This window comes from Herpailurus yagouaroundi, unplaced genomic scaffold (genome assembly GCF_014898765.1).
Source record: "Herpailurus yagouaroundi ecotype Mexico unplaced genomic scaffold, PumYag 67690, whole genome shotgun sequence".
Lineage (NCBI taxonomy): Eukaryota > Metazoa > Chordata > Mammalia > Carnivora > Felidae > Herpailurus > Herpailurus yagouaroundi.
This window is the reverse complement of record NW_024420490.1, coordinates 5,693,661-5,715,222: the sequence shown is the minus strand read 5'-3', so window position 1 is coordinate 5,715,222 and position 21,562 is coordinate 5,693,661. Positions and strand designations below refer to the sequence as shown.

General features: G+C 42.4%; 2 protein-coding genes across 23 annotated transcripts in view; both read left to right on the top strand.

Annotated features, from left to right (window-relative positions):
* The window catches only part of MAP7D2 (MAP7 domain containing 2), a 107,029-nt gene extending 102,163 nt beyond the window's left edge, over window positions 1–4,866 (top strand). For all 14 annotated transcript variants that reach the window (XM_040468339.1, XM_040468336.1, XM_040468338.1 and 11 more), the window contains 2 exons: window positions 335–607; window positions 3,308–4,866. In XM_040468339.1, the coding sequence (XP_040324273.1) occupies window positions 335–584 (250 nt within the window). In that variant the 3' untranslated portion in view covers window positions 585–607; window positions 3,308–4,866. The remainder of the gene's footprint in view (window positions 1–334; window positions 608–3,307) is intronic.
* Window positions 4,867–17,406: 12,540 nt separating this feature from the next.
* BCLAF3 (BCLAF1 and THRAP3 family member 3) overlaps window positions 17,407–21,562 on the top strand; it is a 57,036-nt gene continuing 52,880 nt past the window's right edge. For 5 of the 9 annotated variants that reach the window (XM_040468325.1, XM_040468326.1, XM_040468317.1 and 2 more), the window contains exons 1-2: window positions 17,407–17,548; window positions 19,727–19,903. The gene's annotated coding sequence lies outside the window, so the exon portion shown is untranslated. Of the gene's footprint in view, window positions 17,549–17,665; window positions 18,020–18,050; window positions 19,904–21,562 lie in introns of those variants that run through there. The other 4 variants (XM_040468320.1, XM_040468319.1, XM_040468322.1 and 1 more) reach the window with 4 other exon arrangements.

Here is a 21,562-nt window from a genome sequence, read left to right as displayed (position 1 = left end):
CCCATTTTGAAGGTTTTGGAAGTGGTTGGCTTCTCTGCAGTAGAGTGCTGGTACCTGTGGTTTTTATTTTCTTTCTTCCTGTGGGCAGTGTGAGCTTGGCCTTCACAGCCCTGCCCAGTCCACTTCCCTTGTTTTTCTTTGGGAGGGGGGCTTCTATCTCTCAATGTCTCAGATTTGAAATAACTTGTGTTTTTTATAGTGTGTTTCACACCAGCTTTGTCTCTAAATCCATCTTCTCTCGAAAAGTAGTGTAACAGAATATTGTAAATAGAATTAATTTTCATATTTTTCTCTGCCTCCCTCCTTCACTGTCCCTCCCTTCCCCCCATCCCAGTCCTGTTTCAAAGGAAGAGCTTATCTCCATCCCAGAATTTTCACCAGTAAGTGAAATGATTCCTGGGGTGTCTCTGGACCAAAATGGAACTGGTAATGCCCGAGCACTTCAAGATCTCCTAGATTTCACTGGCCCGCCCATGTACCCCAAGCGATCCAGTGAAAATCTCAGCCTGGATGACTGTAATAAAAACTTGATTGAAGGATTTAACAGTCCTGGCCAAGAAAATACTCTGAACACCTTCTGTTGACAAATACATCTCTTTAATGAAAGGTACAGTCCGGTCCTTTGATTATAGTCTAAATTTATACCTCTCCAAGTGGGGTTTGTAAAGATGGGATAAACATCACTCGGTGTCCTGAATGGTCAGTTTTATTTGAAAAATACAAATATGAATATGAATACAGGTATCACTCATTTTTCAAAACTTAACATTATGCCAAATGTAGTTTATGAAAGACCTGCATTACTACCTGTTTGCATTAACTGAAAGTAGTGCAAAGAGATTTTTCACTTTTACAAAAAAAAGGCAAAATGCAAAAACAGCCTTCAGTGTTTGTCTTGGAGTGAGCTGTTCGAGAGGCAGCATGCACCCTGCACGGGACAGTGGCTCCGTCAAACTCCTTCCTGAGAGCTGCACTCAGCATTCAGCCGCCATAGCTTTGCACTGTGTCTGTGAGCATCTGTGCTTTCTCTCATATTATTTTGCACATCCATTAGCAAGATATATCCTAAGGTAAAAGAAAAGCCTAAGAGGTTATTTTGGGGGTCTGGGAACACTCAAAAAATTTTCCATATGAGTTAGTAGTAATTAATTGCTTCTTCACCTTGCGGCATTTCTGCTTACAAAAGGTTTCATAGGAACATTCTTTCAGATGGGAGGAAACCTGTATATGGTATATATACTGCAGCGCACACAATAATTGAGATGGATTTCAAGTGAATCCTTTGTATGAGAGCCTTCAGTGCCACACCCCTCCATGCCCACCCTGCTGTTGGGGGTGTGTGGATGGGTGTGTGGTGTGTGTGTTGAGAAGCACTGCTACAAGCTTGACCAACCATCTGTCTGGAGTAGCACCATTTTTAGAGGCAAAGAGAATACCGTAATAGTGGTACAAGGTGGTATTAGTAAAGTGAATTTCTCCCCTAGTTTTACTCAATGACATTCCACATTCTATCTGCAGTCATTCATATATAATGATGAGCATGGGGTCAAATGATTTGCTGTTCTCTTGACCCATTCTGGAATCTTTGCAAGCAAACATCTATTCTTGGATCACACTGAGGGAGTGGGCAGATGGAGAGCTGAAGTTTGTGTCCTGAAGGTTTTGTTCCCCACCTTTGGCCTTTTTTCTTGTCGAAGTGGGTTATAAACACTCTGCATTTGTGTAATTTAGTTATACACACCTTACATTGGATTTACTTCAGTTTGGGGCTTGTTTTTTAATTAACGAAAACATAATTAGAATCTATCATCAAATCCTTTCGTAAGTTAATTCCAGTTGTCCTCCCACTTTAGACTTTGAAAACATTTTTATATTCTCAGCATTCTCTCACTTCGTTTCTTATGAGGCTCCACTCCTATAACACAGCTCCGATGCCTGATATGATTTAGTCCAATCTTTCTCTTTCTCAAATGAGGAAACACAGGCTGACTGGCTGGCCCAGTCAGAAGAGCACACGACTGTTGATCGTGGGGTTGTGAGTTCAAGCCTCACGTTGTGCATAGAGCCTATTTTAAAAAAGTAAAATCTGGGGCGCCTGGGTGGCGCAGTCGGTTAGGCGTCCGACTTCAGCCAGGTCACGATCTCGCGGTCCGTGAGTTCGAGCCCCGCGTCGGGCTCTGGGCTGATGGCTCAGAGCCTGGAGCCTGCTTCCGATTCTGTGTCTCCCTCTCTCTCTGCCCCTCCCCCGTTCATGCTCTGTCTCTCTCTGTCCCAAAAATAAATAAACGTTGAAAAAAAAAAAAGTAAAATCTATTTTGGGGCACCTGGGTGGCTCAGTTGGAGGAACATGTGACTCTCGATCTCGGGGTCATGAGTTCAAGCCCCACAGTGGGTGCAGAGATTACTTAAATAAATAAAATCAAATGAGGAAACAGGTTGGGGAGGGCACATGGCCAAAGGTCACTGTATTTTGCATACATCTTCCTGTGCTCAGCTATCAGCTGTAGATAGTGCATCTTAAGAGTTCACTTCTCTCGGTTCTTAGGAAAGCACTTGTGGCCCTTTGACACGTAAAAGGGAATGTATGACAGGTAACATTTAGAATAAACTGTGTCAGTATTATGCTAAGTGAAATAACTCAGTCGGAAAAAGACAAATACCATATGATGTCACTCACATGTGAAATTTAAGAAACAAAACAAATGAGCAAGGAGGAGAAAAAGGGACAAACCAAGAAACAGACTCTGAACTATAGGGAATAAACTGATGGTTACCAGAGGGGAAAGCAGGGGTCGGTGGAGATGGGGGAAATAGGGTATGGGGATTATGGAGTGCACCAGTTCTGATGGGCACCGAGTGATGTATGGAAGTATTGAGTCACTATATTGTACACCTGAAACTAATATAACACTGCATGTTAACTGAATTAAAAACTTAAAATCAAGATAGGATACAAGTGAACATAAATAAGCATGTGTTTTGTTGTTTGTTTTGACTGCATTTGGCTTCTTAAAATAAGTTCTGCACTGAAATCTTAAAATGTGTTGGTTTTTGTTGTCACAGTGGCTAGGGGCAGCAATACCATTTGGAAAGCAGAGCTTGGGACATTAAGTATCCTGCAGAAAATTTGGCCACCTAATAGAATAGTCCCACCCAAAATGCTGAAGCTCTTCCATTGAAAGATACTGCTATATAATTATCAAGAAGGTAGAAAGTTCCAGACAGAGTGATCATTTTAGTGAGAAAGAATAGGTACAATGTGGTCTCTTCATTCATCTCATCTGGTTTTGTTTTTGGATTGACACAGGTGGTGTTTGGAGAGCCCATGAAGCTGCTGGTAGTCAAATCCAAGCTGCTGGTCCTCTGAAGAAGCTTCTGTTGTCCTAAATCACTGGATTCCAAATTATTAGATGAAAATGTAACTGTATCCCTAGTTAGTATGTCAAACACTGGCCACTCTTGGTAGAAACCACTCTTGGTCGAAACCTTGAAACATTGGCCTTGTTGGGCTTTAGCAAAGTTTCATGTTACAGTTCTATTTATGAGCTTCAGCTGCTGATAAAGTGCTTCCTATACTACTTTATTATCATAGTGATCCTCTGAATAACCCAGGTGATTCTGTGTTGGAAATTCACCTTATAACCATTCTTATTCCCAAAGTTGGAGTACATAAACATTTAGATGTCTTTTCCTGTAAATATTCTAGACATTGACTCAAACTCTACTTAAACTTACACTGAACTTGGGCTGCTTATCTCCCTGTCTGTGTTTAGAAGAAATTCCAGAGGGTTTTCCCCCTTTCTGTGGTTTATTTGTTGGAAGTTACTATCAAGCTGTTACTTATTATTAAGCTTAGCCACCTGCAAAATGCGTTGCCCCATATTACTCCTTGGGGGGCTGACAGAATAATGTTGTCTGGTTGATTAAGAAAACTATTAAGAAATGTGGAATGATTTCTGTTCACGTATGCATTTTATTATAGACTTGGGCACCTGAATCTAGCAAGGATCTTGTCATTGTTACCCCTTAAAATATCCAAGCCATCGAGTAGCTTTTGGACTGAAGGAAGCTTGAATGATTTGTGGGGCTCGTGCACAGGTGGTTGGTTTTCATGTTGTTGCTATCGTTTTCCTCTTGGACCTTGGGGCCCTTGTTTGTTTGCTCCTGTGTTTGCTCAACTCTAATGAAACCAGGCTCAAATGAAAATGATAGTTCTCTGGAATAAGGGGGCCCTGAACTGGACCCAACATGTCATTTTAACAGACCAACATAAAAATATCTGAACAAGGGACAATGACACTAGAATGTATACTTCATGTGTTTTATGCCATATAATGTGTTTTCTTAATTTTGTTTCTTGTGGTGAAATGTGACTTTCAGATTAAAATGACCTCCTTTGAAACTGTTTTTTGTTTGAAAACTTCTTTGAAACTCTTGTACAGTAAAGAGTTTGGAAAAGATCCGTAATTCTGACTGAGGTTTGCAACCAGGAGATAAAAAGAAGTCTCAATAATAATCTTGTTCATGTGCTTTTAAAACCAGCTACAGTTTAAGACTTTATCAGTTATGGAAACTATGTATGTTTGTGTATGTGTATATATTAAATAAAATACATGCCTCCAATAATGCAGTGCCATTGATCTTGAATATCAGGGGAAATCCCTTTTATGACAAGCACACAGAAAATGATAGCATGGTCTGACTTTCAAAAAATGCCTCACCATCTTTCTTAGTTTTATTTTGCTAAATGTTTGTTTTGTTGTGATCTGTTGTGCCTCATAGCACCATTGTGACCATGGTGATGCCTCATGTGCATGCTGTGTTCATTGTGTTTAATGTGAAATACATTTTCATTGAAGAATCTGATGGCTTGCTAGTGTTTTGTTTGTTTCTGTAGGCTCAATGAAGAAATGTGCTGAAACCAAATCAGATTTTCTGAAACCTATGTGGAGAAAACCCAAAAATCCTGCATAGGTGTCCTTTCCCTGTCAAACTCGTTAAAATTTCTCTGTTGTCAGTTCCAAGCACAGCCAGCTGTAGAAATAAGCTTAAGTGATGAGCTGTCCCTAGGAAATGATGAACTTCGAAGTACGGTAAAGTTGATGTACTTTCATACCACTGATATGAGGGAATTCTAGCTAGCTAAGATGCGGCTAACTTAGTGTAACCTATGAAAACATTCCACATAGCAATATGGCATTTAAACAGAATTATATTGGGTATGGTGACCTTTATTTTCCAGTAAGCTAAAACCAGACCAGCCTTTTTTTTTTTTTTTTTTTTTTTTTTGTATCTAATTCACGGCTTTTATACAGGCTGAGAGACAATACCAGCCAAGACCAGGAGCCAGAAAGGCATACTGGAATGGGAATTTTGGAACCCTCATGGTAACTTTCTGGGCTGCCGTCTCTGAAGCCAGGGATCCAGTCAACACAGCCCTCCTCAGCTCTGCTGACAAAGCCTCTGTTAAGTGCACAGGAGTATCTGTCCTAACTCTTTCTGTATGCTGGCCTATGACCGTGGCATTACAAGTAGCTTCTGTCTTCATGAGCTCTGGCCACAGGATCAGAGTGGTTGCCAGGCACTCCTAAGAGCAATTTTTTGTGAACATTCTGAATTTTTCTTCATATGTACAGGTTTTCTGTTAATCACATGCTTTGTAAACTAAATTTGGAAAGCCAGTGTAAGGAACTGTTTTGTTTCTAAACATGCATTGAGGCTCCGTTACTTTGGAGCACAACAGAGTGACCTCCATCTCCACTCTTGAGTATTGTTCAAGAAAGACAATTATGTAAGAAAATAGCATGAGAACTCTTAGCAATAGAAAAGAGGAGCCTTACAGATAGTCTTTGGGCGGGGAGGGGGGCGGCAAAAAGAAACAAGTGAAAAACTCATTCTTAGAATATTTTCACAGGTGAGCCAACTACTAAAGAAAAATCAGTAGTTTTCTTACACATTAACAATAAACAGGAAGTTGACCCCCACAAACCCCAGAAAGTTTGTAGAAATAAGCTAAATCTAAAACTTGATCAGGGGACATTACATGTAAATGGAAAGACATGTCATGTCACTAGATGGGAAAATCTGTGTGTGCGAAGTAGACATAGTAGGTGGCCCTCACATTTGTGCAGTATTGTAAATCAAATCGAGTCCCAGTCAATGGAATTTCTGTTTTGCAACTTGTAAACATAATTGTATAGTACATGTAACAGAGTGAACACAGAGCTAAGAAACTTACAAAATGAGCTTTTAAAAATGGAGAATTTCCCTGAACAAATAGCTAAATATATGATAAAACTTCCAGAACTAAAACAATGTAGTCTGATAAATACAATTTGGAATAGAAAATAGAGATCAGTGATAGACCCAAGAGACTAAGAATGTAATGTATGATGGGATGGGGGTGGATTATTTCATCCTATACAGAGATAGCATGTGATTTAGTGTCTCCTGAGGGTCAACTGAATTTAGCATCTCTGATAGGATGTGAATAAGGGCCCATATAATGAGGAAATTATAATGAGCAGGGTCCAAGGTGTGGGTACCAATTTTGGTTCAAAGTTTAATTCGGTGGAACTTTTAGACACAAAGCCTGGTATGATCCTCTGAAGATCTTGAATTGATACCCTCCCCTCACCTCAGGATTTGCCAGGATCTCAGGAGGTGAGAAGCAGTGGCCTCTACTTGCCATGGTTTAAGCTTCTGCAGGAATGGACCTTAAGAGTCAACACGGCCTCAGTTCCTGCTGTATGCGAGGTGGTCTTAAGACTTCTCCAGGCTATGAGGTAGGTAGGAGAGGGTTACTTCCTTGAGACACACAGCTGGAATTTGACAGATCTGGGGTTGACTCCAGGGCCTCAGGTTCGGTACCCTCTCGAGAGCTAACAGGTTCTTCTGCCCCTGAGAGCAGCAGAAGTGTTTTTGTTGGAGCAGGTGCTTATAGCTGAGAAGGGCCAGAACCTCCATGGGGAATCCTAGTTCTGGGTGTGCTTTTATTAAAAAATGAACTGTCAACATATTGTTCACATACTATAAAAATATCCCTCTTTTATACAACTCTGTCTTTGATTTGTTCACAAAGTTGTGCAACCATCACCACTAATTTTCATTTGTGCTTTTGCAGCGTTTCTTATCCATCCATCCACTCAAAGCAGGAGAGCTTGGCTATATTATTAGTTCACGTCCTCATTGTTCCTAGAAGCAAGAACATGGGATTTGAAAGTACTATTCCCTGAACCATTCACTTCCCCATATTCCTGTCCCAACAGGCCAAATTAGTGTGGTGTTTCTGTAACCTGATCTATGTGGGCTGTTTTGTGTTGTTTCGCATTCTCTGTGCATAAATATTGGATCAAATGCCAAATACAGGCTCACTTATCAGATGCCCAGTATGGACCTTATAGAGGTCGATGAGAAACATGGATTGGGTGAAATTTGAAAATCATGAACCTTTGTTGTTGTTGTTATGTGTTGTTTTTTGGAGAGAGAGCGTGAGCAGGGGAGAGGGACAGAGGGAGAGAGAGAGAGAGAGCGAGAGAGAATCCCAAGCAGGTTCAGCATGGAGCCCCAACACAGAGCTCAATCCCACATTGCAGGGATCATGACCTGAGCCAAAATCAAGTCAGAAGCTCAACCAACTGAGCCACCCAGTTGCCCCCCAAATCATGAACCTTTTGTGCTCGCTTTGGCAACACATATACCAAATCATGAACCTTTGAAGATAGGCCTTTTAACAGTGGCCGTCAAATCTAGTGGGTGTGGGGTGGCTCTACTTGCTCTTGTGTTTCCAGGACAGATGGCCCATTTTCGGAGAGAAATGATTGTCTTTTTTGACCCTAAGATCCAGGTCAGGGTCCAAGACAGTGGGCACTCCTTGAATGGTGGAAAGAAATCACCCCTTCTACAGCCCAGAGTCTGAGGGGCACCTTGCAAAAGGCTGAGGAAGCTGGTAGGCTTCAGATGATGTCACACCCAGAGAATTCACTCCCCACCCCTCCCTTCAGCTGTGCAGTAAATAGAAGCTTCTGTGAGGCAGTAAGGAAATGCCAAAGTTTAATCCTTCCAATAGGCTTCGAGGGATGGTTGATGTTAGGGAAAAGGTCTAAAGTAACCAGACTTCTGGACTACCAAGATAGTATTAAGGCAGGCTTTCCCATGTCCACTTATCTCAGGAAATGCAAAATTCGAGGAATAGAGTCCCAAGGAATTAAACCTTTGTGTAAAGTAACTTTCAAATTAGAGGCAACAGCCCTCTCTTGACTGTCCTTGTCTTTTAATCACATTTCCCTAGCAGTGTGTGCAAGCTGATCTCTGAAACAACCAGAAAGTTGTCAACAAAGAAGTGAGAGCTAAGAAGGAGCTAGGTCATGCATGCACAGTAGACATATGGAGAGCTTGTTGGATTGAATGTGGTCCCCACAGTGGGATGCAAAGGTTGTTTTAGAACAAATGGAATCTTACTGGTACCACTGGAAGGAAAGGATACATTTCATTTGCTCAGTGGACCTGACCTTTGGAAGGGTTCTCAGGGGTCACTCCTGTGCAGTGACAACCCTGATGGCTGGTAAGAGGTATTCATTGTTCATTGATGGTACGAAATTATCCAGAACAAGGAAATAAGGCCAAAAGATAACTGCATGCCCTTTCAAAGACCTGCAAGAGCATGGTCTTAACACAGCAGCCCAAGGGCTGCTCAGTTTCAGGGAATATAGCTTTCTATTGCTGACCATGTGATCTGGACTAAGACACAGTCTCTGGAGTTATTCACTTGTAGACAGAGTTGCAGTTGACTTTTGTCTTATTGAAAAGCTAACTCCAGGGGTGCCTGGGTGGCTCAGTTGGTTGAGCATCCAACTCTTGATTTCAGCTCAGGTCATGATGATCTTACAGTGTGTGGGACTGAGCCCTTGTGTTGGGCTCTGCGCTGGCAGCAAGGAGCCTGCTTGTGATCCTCTCTCTCCCTCTGCCCCTCCCCCATTCATCACGTGTGTGCGCACTCTCTCTCTCTCTCTCTCTGAAAATAAATAAACCTTTAAAAAAGAAAAAGAGGGGCACCTGAGTGGCTCAGTCAGTTAAGCGTCCGACTCCAGCTCAGGTCATGATCTCGTAGTTCGTGAGTTCGAGCCCCGCGTCAGGCTCTGTGTTGATAGCTTGGAGCCTGGAGCCTGCTTTGGATTCTGGGTCTCCCTCTCTCTCTGCCCCTCCCCCACCCATGCTCTGTCTGTCTCAAAAATAAACATTAAAATTTTTTTTTAAAAAAGAAATGCTAACTCCAAACATTATGCCTGTTTGTTCCTGTAGGGCACTAAACAATTTTGTATGTAACTTTGTGATCTCATCCCAGCATTTGTTTCCCCACTAAACACACATCGTGTGATGCTGTGTATGTACCCACATCCATGTGCCAAACAAGCAGTCCCCATATTCTCCCTTGACCCGGTTTTGTCATCCTGCTCCCTAATGGAGTTGAACACACTTTTGATACATGCTCACGTATATTTGCAGCAGAATTATGGTTGTAACTTTCGAACTTATACTTTGACAATGAGAAAGCCTTAAGTCCTCAGCAGGTTTGGGAAATTTTAAGTAGCTGCTATAATAGCTTTAAAGGTTCATATCAGGGGTTCCTGGCTGGCTCAGTCAGTAGAGCATGTGACTCTTTATTTTTTTTATTTTTGTTTTTTTTTTTTTTGAGAGAGAGAGAAACAGAGTGTGAGTGGGAGAGGGACAGAGAAAGAGGGAGACACAGAATTCGAAGCAGGCTCCCGACTGCTAGTTATCAGCACAGAGCCTGATGCAGGGCTCGAACTCACGAACTGTGAGATCATGACCTGAGCCAAAGTCAGTTGCTTAAGTGACTGAGCCACCCAGGCGCCCCTAGCATGCGACTCTTAATCTGAGGGTTGTGAGTTTGAGCCCCACGTTAGGTGTAGAGATCATTTAAAAATAAAATCTTTTTTACAAAGTTCATATTAAATGCTGTTGTAGTGGCTGTTGTGGTGCACCACCTAGATGGACCTCCTCTTTAAGACTGAGGTATTTGTCCTTCCACATGCTGGAGGTACAGTTGCTGAGGCTTGTTGGTGGAGTTCCTAAGAATTGCCTTTGACTGAAGGAAACTACCTTACTAAGGTTAAACCCCCTCATTTGAACAGCCTGTATCTAATGGATAATTTGGGTGTACAAAAATCCTTGCCTCAATGTGAGACAATTCAGAAGGGATGTCTCACTTCAGAGGTCCTTGTGCGTTCACTTGAGTCCTTTGTTGAGGCTGCATTGCAGCCCAAGATTTCCCTCCTGCTTCCTCCACTCCGCTGTTCACTCCCCATGCACCTCCTGCATGCTAACTGGTCTCAGCGTCTATTCCTGGAGAACCAGACCTGAGCTAGCTAGGCATTGTACTAAGGACTTTCCACGCATTCTCTCTCCAAACCTTAGGAATGACTTTCTGAGATAAGCACTGTTGTTGCCATGCTCACTTTACCACGAGAAAGCCTGAAGTCCTCAGCAGGTTTGGGAAATTTTAAGCAGCTCCTGTAATAGCTCTAAAGGTTCATATTAGGGGTTCCTTTACCATGAGGACCAAGACAGGTGAAGTTGCTCATGCAAGACCCCTTACAAGCAGGAAGTACACAGCTGGGCTTCAAATCCAAAGTTTGCTTTCCAGCCTGTGCTTGTCCAGGCCCACTACACCTCAGAGTTTCGCTGTGGGAAATCACACAGATTCAACCCTTTGAGGCTCTTGCCAATCTACACATCTTGTAGCTGTATTTGCAAGTTTCCCAGTTATTATTTGTAGTTGTAATGGGTAATGAGGTCAGATCTGCTGTAATGTATTTTTGTATTATAGTTTGGGATGAGACATTTATTTGCGTGATTCTTTGATTAATGTCGGCCTCTCTCACTGTAAGCTTCTTTATAGCAGGGCTGCCTAACTGCATAATATTCCTACCACCCACTACAGGTATTCAGTAAGTATTTGTCAGTGAATAAACACAGTTGTTACTAAGGAAATCTATGAATTAAAATCCATGTCCTCTGATCTGCGTATCTTTCTGCCAGAGCCACATTCTATCATGAGATAGATAGCAGATTCTCAAAGACCCTAGTTTTTGTGTTTGCTTTTGGATTCCTCAGCACCTACAACACCCAACTGTCCCAGAATAGCTCCACCATAAATCTTTGTTAAATGAATGTTTTTTTTAAAATAGAGAATAAGCGTACCAGATGGTTCCAAGGCACGTAGCAGAAATTGGCGTCAATATTAAGGGTATTTATTAACCACATATATGACAAGCTCCAAAGGCAGCTCAATGACATCAGGATTCTGGAGCTGCACTTCTTTGAGTGTCTTGGCTTTAAGAAGGTTGCTGTGGCACCAGCATCCTGTGTTCATGCCACTGTGGTCAGAGGCGTGAAGATGTTCGTGGCAGACTGCTGCTCCTTGTTCTGCTCCCTCCTTCTACCAGAAAGAAAACCCTTTCCCAGAAGCTCCCAGCAGATCTCTACTTCTCCTTGGCCAGTACTAGGTCTTATGCTGACCCCTAAGCTAATCACTGGCCTAAGGGAAGGATGATCATGCATATTACTTAAGGTAAATGCTAGCTACTGCTTTTTTTTTTTAATGTTTATTTATTTTGAGAGAGAGACAGAGACAGAGCATGAGCAGGGGAGGGGCAGAGAGAGAGGGGGACACAGAATCCGAAGCAGGCTCAGGCTCTGAGCTGTCAGCAAGAGCCCGACGCAGGGTTCGAACCCACGAACCGTGACATCATGACCTGAGCTAAAGTTGGACGCTTAACCGATGGAGCCACCCAGGCGCCCCAGTAATGCTAGCTTCTATAACAACTACCCCTCAAAGATGCAGAATGTCTCAGACACAACAGAACTTTTTTCTCCCTCATGTGAAGTCCAAAACAGATGTGGCTTATTATAACTCTCCTCTAAGTGGAACTCTCCTCTAAGTGGTAATTCAGGGAACAGGCTCCGTCCATCTTATAGCTCCTTCATTTTCCAACTTTATCATATCTTTCTGCATCAAGCCCACAGAATAGGGAAAGAATATTTAGAAGATACATTGCTTGGCAACCAACTTGGCCTCTAAGGGACACATGCCGTTTCCACTCATATTTGGTTGGCAAGAACTAGTCACATGGCCCCACATAGATAGATGCAAGGGATATGTAGTCCCTGGCTGGTTTGCTTCTTCTTTTGTTTTTAATGTTTATTTATTTTTGAGAGAGAGAGAGCGCGCACGCGCGCGCGCGCACACACACACACACACACACACACACACACGAGTGGGGGAGGGGCAGGAGAGGCTTATAGAGGATCTGAAGCAGTCTCTGTAGTGACAGCAGCGAGCCCGAGGCAGGCAGGGCTCACGCTCGCAAATTGTGAGATCATGCACGACCTGAGCCCAAGTGAGTCGCTCACCCAACTGAACACCCCAGGGGCTCCCTAGCTGGTTTGCTACTTACCAGAGATATTGCTAACCCTGTGCTTTCCAAAAGTTCTGGTTATATCACTTCACTTTTACAAAAGACCTACATTCATACCTGTTTTTGCTAACTGAAAGAAATCAGAAAATAATTTTCACTTTTGTGAAAAAAGCTGTTCCCACCCTAACGTAGGTCTTTCATGAAAGTGAAGTGGCACGATGCAAACTTTCCGAAAAAATGGAGGATACTCTTGGCTGTACGCTATTTTGGCTTAGGAAAGTTTTTATAGGAAGTTCGGAATGAAGGGCAAACCCGTACCATGCAAGGGGGAGCACAGGGAATTTGGTATATAGTTTGCTGTTTCTGCCATGCCATAATTAACTTAGCCAGAGCTGTCTAATGGGAATATGATGTGAGTAACATATGTCATTTTCAGTGTCAACTAGGGGGCCTGGGAAGAGAGGGGCAGTAAGTATTTTTATTGCATCGTAAAATCTACCACAGGGCCCATTATATTCTCTTTTTCTACTAATCTAAGAGAGAGTAAGAATTGGTGTGAAAAAGCAGAAGAAACTGTGAGGGTACCTAATAAATGTGGAGTTAAACAAGTCAGATTTATCAAGAAAATGAAATTTTTGAGAGCTTAAGAACAGAATTGGCATCTGGGTTGTACCAGGACACAAAAACAGACTGCTTATTGTGGGAAGACATATATTAATCGAATCTACCAAGGATCTGGGGGAAGAGCTTCAGGGGAGGGGCAGTAAAGATTTCAATAAGGAAGAGTAATGAAACTTAAAAATATTTTGTAGTAAAATTAAGTTTTAAATCTAACCTCACTGTTCCTTTTTGCCTTGCATCAATGTAGGTAGTCCATATCAAAATTTTTTTCAAATTAATTTCTGAGTTGTGACATATTTTAACACCACAAATATTATATGACTTTCAGAATTAGGGGCAAGCCACTTCACATATTAATTACAAAAGAGTTCATGAGAAATAATTTATGGGCCCAGCGAGCTGGTAGTAACTACCGAATCTTGTTCAGGAATTTGTCGTCAATCTCAGTAGGAAAATAGACATAAAGACAGTGACTAGAATGAGCAAAAAGGGGTCTGCAGCACAAGACTGTTGGAAAACATTTTCCTCCAAACAGTATAAATCATTTCTGTCTGCACTCAGTTGTTGCCAAAGCCCTTAAAAAAGTAAAGGTAAAGAAAGGACAGCGTCCACCAAAAAAAAAAAAAAAAAAAAAAAAAAAAACAAACACAAAAAATTGCCCATCTCATGGCACAGAAGAAAAGGAGGAGGAAACAGGGCTAGGTAAGTGTAATACATCGAATTTCATTTACAATATTAAGCAACACAAGTCAGATACTTAAGGAAAGAGAAAATTCACCTGGTTCTGGAAGTCCTGGGTTGTAAGGACTAATGCAGATGCTGAAGACATGACCAACGCAATACAGACCATCTATACAAAAACTATGAGAAAAATCTGTGCAAACAGTGTTGTCAAGGGATGAGAAAGCTATTTGTCCTACTTATTCCTAATTATCTAATTCTCACATCAGCATTTAACAAAGAAAGCTGTACAGAAGGGCAGCTAGAGATACATGTCAGGGCCGATGGACGTTTTCCCCAGAAGCGATGCCCCTCCAAAACATGACATGACAGTGAGCACTTGCTCTGAGTCTGTATTAGTACCTGATTCATTCTTTTTTAGTTTGACTTTTTTTTTACTTGTTTAAGAATTAGTAGTTTAAAAACTCCCACGGGGCCTCCTGGGTGGCTCAATCGGTTGAGCATCCGACTTCGGCTTAGGTCACGATCTCACAGCTCGTGAGTTCGAGCCCCGCGTCAGGCTCTGTGCTGACAGCTCAGAGCCTGGAGCCTGCTTCTGCTTCTGTGTCTCCCTCTCTCTCTGCCCCTAACCCACTTGCATTCTGTCTCTGTCTCTGTCAAAAAATAAACATTAAAAAAATAAATAAATAAAAATAAAAACTCCCACGAGAGAGAGCCAAAGCATAAGAGACTCTTAAAAACTGAGAACAAACTGAGAGTTGATGGGGGGTGGGAGGGAGGGGAGGGTGGATGATGGGTATTGAGGAGGGCACCTTTTGGGATGAGCACTGGGTGTTGTATGGAAACCAATTTGACAATAAACTTCATATATTGAAAAAAAAAACTCCCATGAATTTCAACAAGCCTCTTTGTCCATCTTATGGTTTATAGGGAATACGAGCCTTAAAGAAGTAGTTCTCAAACCCGAGAGTACTTCAGAATCCCCTGGAGGGGCTTGTTGACACTGTGCTGAGCCATACCCACAGTTTCTGATTAAGCTTTGAAACAGAAGCTTTAAGATGTAGTGCATGCTCCCACTCTTGCTCCTTTTCTTCTGATATGACACCAGGAATGTCTCAGAGAGGGTCTATTCCTTCAGCCTGGATTCCAGACAGAAGAATAAAAGCTGACCCTGGGATGGGCTTAAAATGTAAGTGAGAAATAAACATTTGTTGTTATAAACCACTGAGATTTTGGGATTGTTTTTGTAGCATAATTTATTCTTACTAATACAGAATCCTTGTATTGAATAAGCATACTCAGCCTTCAGTAGCAGATTTGGCTTTGCAAAGAAAAATAAAATAAATGGAGAGGCAGATAATAACCCATTTCTGTAAGGCTTGTTTTGTATATGTGTGCATGTGTGTTATTTATATATACACCAAGAGCTTTGTGACCTTGTGCAAGCTACTTAACCTCTCTGCCCACACATGTGAACAGCAAATAGGGCGGGAGCCATCTGCTTGTGTTGTCTGTTAACCAATAAGTCTGAACCAAGATCACTTTGTTCAAAGATGATTCAAAGAAAAAAAATATATATATACACACACACACACACACACAAACTAAGCATGGAAAGGAAAGAAGAGCATGTTTATGAAAATGATTGACTACAGAATCCAAAAGAGAAGTTTTATCACCAGTTTATCATCCTTTTCCAAGAAGGTAAGATGAGATGCAAAGTCAATCAGATGATTTGAAAGAGAGAGATAGTGAGGGAGAAAGGAATGAAGTAAGGAAACTAAAATCTCAATGATAGAATTTAAATAAAAACAGAAGCAGAAATAATAATGCCTTGGGAAACCTTATCAGTAATACTGAAAGCCAATTTGAGTTCTACAGGTGCCAAAAAAAGGATAAAGAGATGAAAATAATAAAACAGAGAACCACCACAGATAATTGCTCTTCCTAAAAGAGACCAGAACATATGGAGCAGAAGCAATTCCTGAAGGTAGAATAGAAGAAAACTTTCCTGGACTAAAGCCATATATATGCAGATAAAAAGGTCTCACACCTCTTAACCAGACAGAAGGGACAATCCGTGCAATGGAGTGGAACCAAAAGCAGTATTCATCTTAAACTGCAAACACTTCAGTACGGCCAGAATATTGAGTGCAAAGAGGAGGGAGGCTAGACAAGTTAAGTATGAACCAGATGATGAAAGGCCCTGTATATCTGAGGACTTTTCTCTGCAGTGCAGGAAGCAAAATCATGTATGAAGAGAGGAAAATGGTGATGGTAAAGAGAATGGTAAGAACAAAGCAATTATTGGAAATGAGAGGGGTCACATAAAAGAGGCACCTAGGTTTTGGCAAGTATCCATAAATTTGTAGTGACATCATTCTGTTACAGTTGTGTGGTTTTTTTCTTCCCAAGCAGTACTTGAAAACACAGATGTAGGAATAGAAAATGCACATAACTAGAATGTGTTAAGGTGGTGGTTTGGTGTTATGACGTGTCAAAAGGCAATTCAAGGGGCTCTGCTTACAAGAGTGGTTGAAGTGAAAGGCCATGGACTTTTAAGTCAGGTAGAAGGTTCACAGGATATGTGAAGTCTATGGTCTTTGAAGAACAAGTACACCGGAGTAAAGGATAGATAGGACTGCAAGGATGAGGATTGTGAGTTCAAATAAATAGGATTTGAAAACTTAAGGTTTCAGAGATGGAGCAGCATAAAGCGATGAATGTCTAGATTTTCTAGAATATGTGCCTGAGAATGGGTGGATAAGTACAGTAGAGGTAAAGTCATCTAGGTTGAGGACGTTAGGAAACATAGCTCAATCATGGGCATTGGACTCATTGGGATGATGGCTGTAATTCAGTTCAGATGGAGATGAAAATTCTAATGCAGTCAGCTGACAGTGACAAGGGAGGGTAAAAGGTGATACTACCAGATGAGGTGGACCCTGAAAGAGAAATCTTGTCAGGGGTAAAAAATATATCAAGGTGTCAAGTGAGAAACACTCTGAGAGAGAGGACATACTACCTTAGGGGCTGGTGGATGGAGTGTGGGAGGAAAGAAATAAAAAAAGCAGACAAATATGAGTCAGTATTTTGAATTGGATAATGGGGAGATGTTGGTACCATTAACCCATTTGCGAGGCTCAGAGGGGAGGTTTTGTTTTCTGGATAGAAACTTAATTTGAGGCCACGGGGAATGGATAGAGGCTGAGAAGGCAGGGAAAGGCTACAGAAGTGCAGGTTCAGATGGGCTGGTTCTGGAAGAACCTCGAGGGCCAAGCCAGGAGCTAGAGGGCCGAGTCTCATCTGCTCCACCACCTTTGCCTCCAGTGTACAAGGCTGGAAGGCCCACGGGACCAGGCTCCTGCCCCTGGCTGAGGGATAGGCTCCAACCCCCAGGGTCCCAGGACCTGGAACGCCTGCTTCTTTCCTGGTGGACAGGAAGCAGACTGCACATGCGCCCTCGACAGAGCGGCAGGGATGGGAACGGCCGGCAGAGGGCGCAGGAGCTCTGGCCGGTGCAGCTCGGGCGGGGCACCCTCGTTGGCAGGGAGTTGAGAGCAGGGGTCGGTGGGAGAGCCGGCCGGCGCGAGGCCGCGAACAGTGGGCGGGGCCAGGGTGGGGGCGGGGCGAGGCGGTTCCGGAAGGAAGTGGTTCCGGGTCCCGTGGCCCGGTGGTGGTAGCCGTGGTGTCGCTGCCGTGGGAGGTGGCGACCGTGTGAGGGGCGAAGCCCGAGGGGCTGGCGGCGGGGGCGGCAGCGGCGGCGGCGACAGGGTTGGTGGCGGCGGCAGGGACTTCCTGGCCGGGTGAGCGGCCTTTGGGGGGCGGGCGGGGCGAGGAGGCCCCGGCCCGCAGGGAGGGCGTGTCCGTCGCTAGGGAGGGGCGGTCTTGGGGCGGCGGGTGGGGCGGTGGGTAGGATGCCCGGGCAGGTCTCCGACTCCCGGGGGACAACCCTCCCCCGCCACCGCCTTGGGCCCAATGGACTGGTGCCTTCTCAGGTGTGGAGACCCTGGCACCTGCTGCCGTGGTCCTGATCCTCTCCCGTCGTCCGGCAGGCTGCGGCCCTGGCGGTTCGGAGCGACTGTCATGGGGACCGGGGGTTGGTGTCCAGGGACTGTGCCCTTGTCCCTGAGGCGGACCGGGGCGCGTAGCCTGCGGGACCCGAGCCGAGGAGACCCTGCTTTGTCCTCCGGAGGCTCTCCAGCCGCGCAGCGGCATCTTCTTCTGGTAACGTCCAGAATGAGTTGTGAAGGATGCTCTTTGTCCTGCATTGCAAAGTAAAACTTGTGTTTTTTAGAAACGTTATCTTGAAAATTGGCGCATCTCCTGTGCTTTTCTAAGGTGTATTAGGAAACTGGGCCAGTCACTGTCAGGATTTTCGTATCGGCAAGTCAGGAGGAAAAGAAATGGGAGAGAAACTTATATTCTCCCAAATATTTTCCTGCCGAGTCGCTTCTCTAGCTGCCCTCTAGATCATTGCTTCTTTTTTTCTGAAACAAAGTAAAAACTACAGGTAGAAATCACTAAGGTCTGTCTGACGTCTGACCCAGCAACATTTTTAACATTTTTCTGAATGGGAACTGGTATGAATGAAAGACTGGAATTGAAAAGGAAACGTTTTGGTGGGGATTCACAATGAGTGCGTTATTTTTCAATGGTATTTTAATGCTTATGTTAATAATGCTTTATTTTTAAATAGTATTCTTAAAAATAGCTACAAAAAATGTTTTTTTGAAAGTCCCTGTTGTCGTTTCAGAGCCCCTCCTTTGAAAGCCTTACTAGAAATACTTATGTATAGAAACATTTAGTGACATTTGTCTATTTACAAAATTTCTAAAAGATGCAAAAGCATGATGAAGAAGATACAGTTTCATCATTCCAAGTAACCATTATGAATATGGTTACACTGGGTATACATCTCCATTATCTTTCTATGCAGAGATGAGTGTATGGATTTTTCTAAAGTGGATTCTCTATTGTAACCTTCCCCCCCCCCCCCACTTCATAGCATGCCATTACATGGCTGTCATAATTTATTTAGTTGATTGTTCCATTTTACACTTCTTAAAAACATTGTTGAAGAAATGTAAAATCTGCACAGCCATGATTACTTCTTAGTGTACATTCCTAGATGATAGAATTGTTGGGTTTGTCTTTTTAAAAATGTAAATTGCTCGGTTTCCCTCTGGAAAGGATGTGCGATTTTCCCTCCCACTAACAATCTGTGAGTATCTTTTTCTACACCCTAGCAAAAGACAACATTTAAAGGATTTCTACTGGCTCACTTTGGGGCCGTTTCTGTTCTTCCCTCCAACCGAGTACAAGTATCATTCTCTAGCTATCCTTTTATTTTTCTTATTTGTTTCAGCAATTCAGTTTCTCATCTTTTATTCCACTTTTAACCGTTTAGTAAAGAATGGTTATGCAGGTGAGGCAAAGGCATCATAGAGTGAACAAGAGATTTGTACTCAGGACTTCCTTAAATTCGAGTGTCTCTGATTACCTTGAACAAGCCACTTACCTTTTCTAAGGGACTGTTTCCTCAACTCTAAAGTAGATATTATAGCGCATTTGCCTTGCGTTTCTTACAGGGTGGTTTTAAGGGTCAAATGAGACATTTATGGAAAGTACGTTTAAACATACTCTGTCTTGTGGCCAATTATTGCTATCTTGTAAAAATTTCAGAGCACAAGAGCATCTTGATTTTTTAAAGTAAATTTCTGAATTCAAAAAAAGCCATTCTGTGATACCATTTGCCCCACTCTCTTTCACTTCTTAAATTCGAAGTTTTAGATTTCTGTCCTAGATTATATTCAGGACGCTATCAGAGTTATGAAATTAGGTGATGAATGAATCTACACAAATGTTGAAGGAGCAAATATTTAAAGGCACTATATATAAAATTGAGGGGGGAAAATATAAAGCTAAATAAAACACAATCCTTGGGATCATGATAAGTAAAACATAGTCTTTGTGCCCTACAGGCTACAGAAAGAATGTCCAGGCAGCTAGAAGGTGGGAAAGCTGCTTTCCAAATTTAGACGGCAATTTTAGATGTGATGCAGGATGTCAACTATTCTCAAGCGTGCTAAAGTCCAATTCTGCTGACCGAGCATCTGCACAAATGACCAGGCACTCTTGTCAGGGTCATCTTTCTGAAGGTAGGAATTGCAAGTTGAAGAGGTGTTAGTATTGGAGTCTGAGAATCTGGATTCTGGTTTCAGGTCCTTTACTTGGGACAGATTGGTTACTTCTTTGTGGCTTTTTTTCACCTATGAAATGAAGGTAATTCCAGCTTCCTCGGGGGCTTGTTTTGAGGATTAAATGAGGTATTTGCTAGACACTTAGTGAACCAGGAGGTACTAGCCCTCATGAAGTCTTTTTTATCCACTGAAAACTTAGGATCGCGGGGAAAGAAACCAGATCTCTTACAACTTTGTGTGCCTGCCCCCTACTACTCATTGGCACTTAGTAATGTCTGCTAAATGAACATAAAATATATGACTGCTGATAAAAATTCATTCTGGACCATTGAAGAAGGTAATATGTAAATGTGGGATATTGAGAGAAATTGACTACAGTATTGGAGTTGATATTAAGGAATCAAAGGAAATACTGAACTAACTGGACCTAGGTTCATCTCTACTGTGACTGTCATTCTATGTTATATCCCCAGCACCAGGCACATAGTCCATCCATGTCAACAGTAAACCTATTCCCTGGGCCCCCCCCCCCCCCACCAGGCACAACCCACTTTCTCTCTTCCCCTTCCAGTCAGCCTGTTAGGAGTTGTTAATAATTGGCTTTCGTAAGTCTCCTTACCTTCCAGTTAGTCCTGAAGCCACGTGTTCACATTTTTTAATTCCTTTTATTGGATCTCTATGCAGCTTTTGCCATGAAAGTCTTTCTTGAAATATTCTTTAGTGTATGAGATTCTGTGCTGTAGGGTTCCCTCCTTCCTCAGAGGACGTCCCTTCTCAGTCTCCTTGGCTGGTTCATCTTTCTTGAAAGGTTGATGTTCTGTAAGCTTGATCCTGCTCATGATACACCAGGTCTGGAATAATTTATAGAATATTGAAGCTATCTGGTGTTTGCAGGTTTGGTAGAATTCTCCTGTGAAACCAGCTGGGCCTGATGCTTTTTCAGGGATATTTCTTTAATAACTTTATTTTTTCTATGAAAATTGGTCTCTTTAAGCTTTCTAACTCGGGGTCAATTTTGGTAATTTGTATTTTTCTAGCGAAATATCTTTTTCATCTGGGTTTTCAAATTTTTTAGGTAGAGAGGTACAAAGTGATCTCTTCTGATTTAAAATTTTTCTCCCATTTCAATGGTTGTTTCTCCCTCATTCTGTTTTATTTTTGTATATTTGTGTTTCCCCTTTTTTTCTGAATCATGTTATATAGTAGTTTATCTCTTTTAGTTTTTTCAAAAACTACAGAATTTTAAATTATTATTTGGATCTAGTTTTCTGTTCTCTTGCTCATTCTCTTCCTTGGCTTTTATCTTTATTATTTCCTTCTGCTTTCTTTTGGTTTACCCTGTTATTTTTTAGGGTTTTTTTAACCTTGGAACTGAATTTATTTATTTTTATTATTTCATTTTTATTGATAAATATGTTTAGAGCTGGATGCCTGGTTGGCCCAGTGGGTTAAGTGTCTGACCCTTGACATCAGCTCAGGTCATGATCTCACAAGTTCGTGAGACTGAGCCCCACCTCACACTCTGTGCTGACAGTGCGGAGCCTGCTTGGGATTCTCTCTCTCCCTTTCTCTCTGTCCCTCTCCCGCTCACATGCTCGCTCGCTCTCTCTCTCTCTC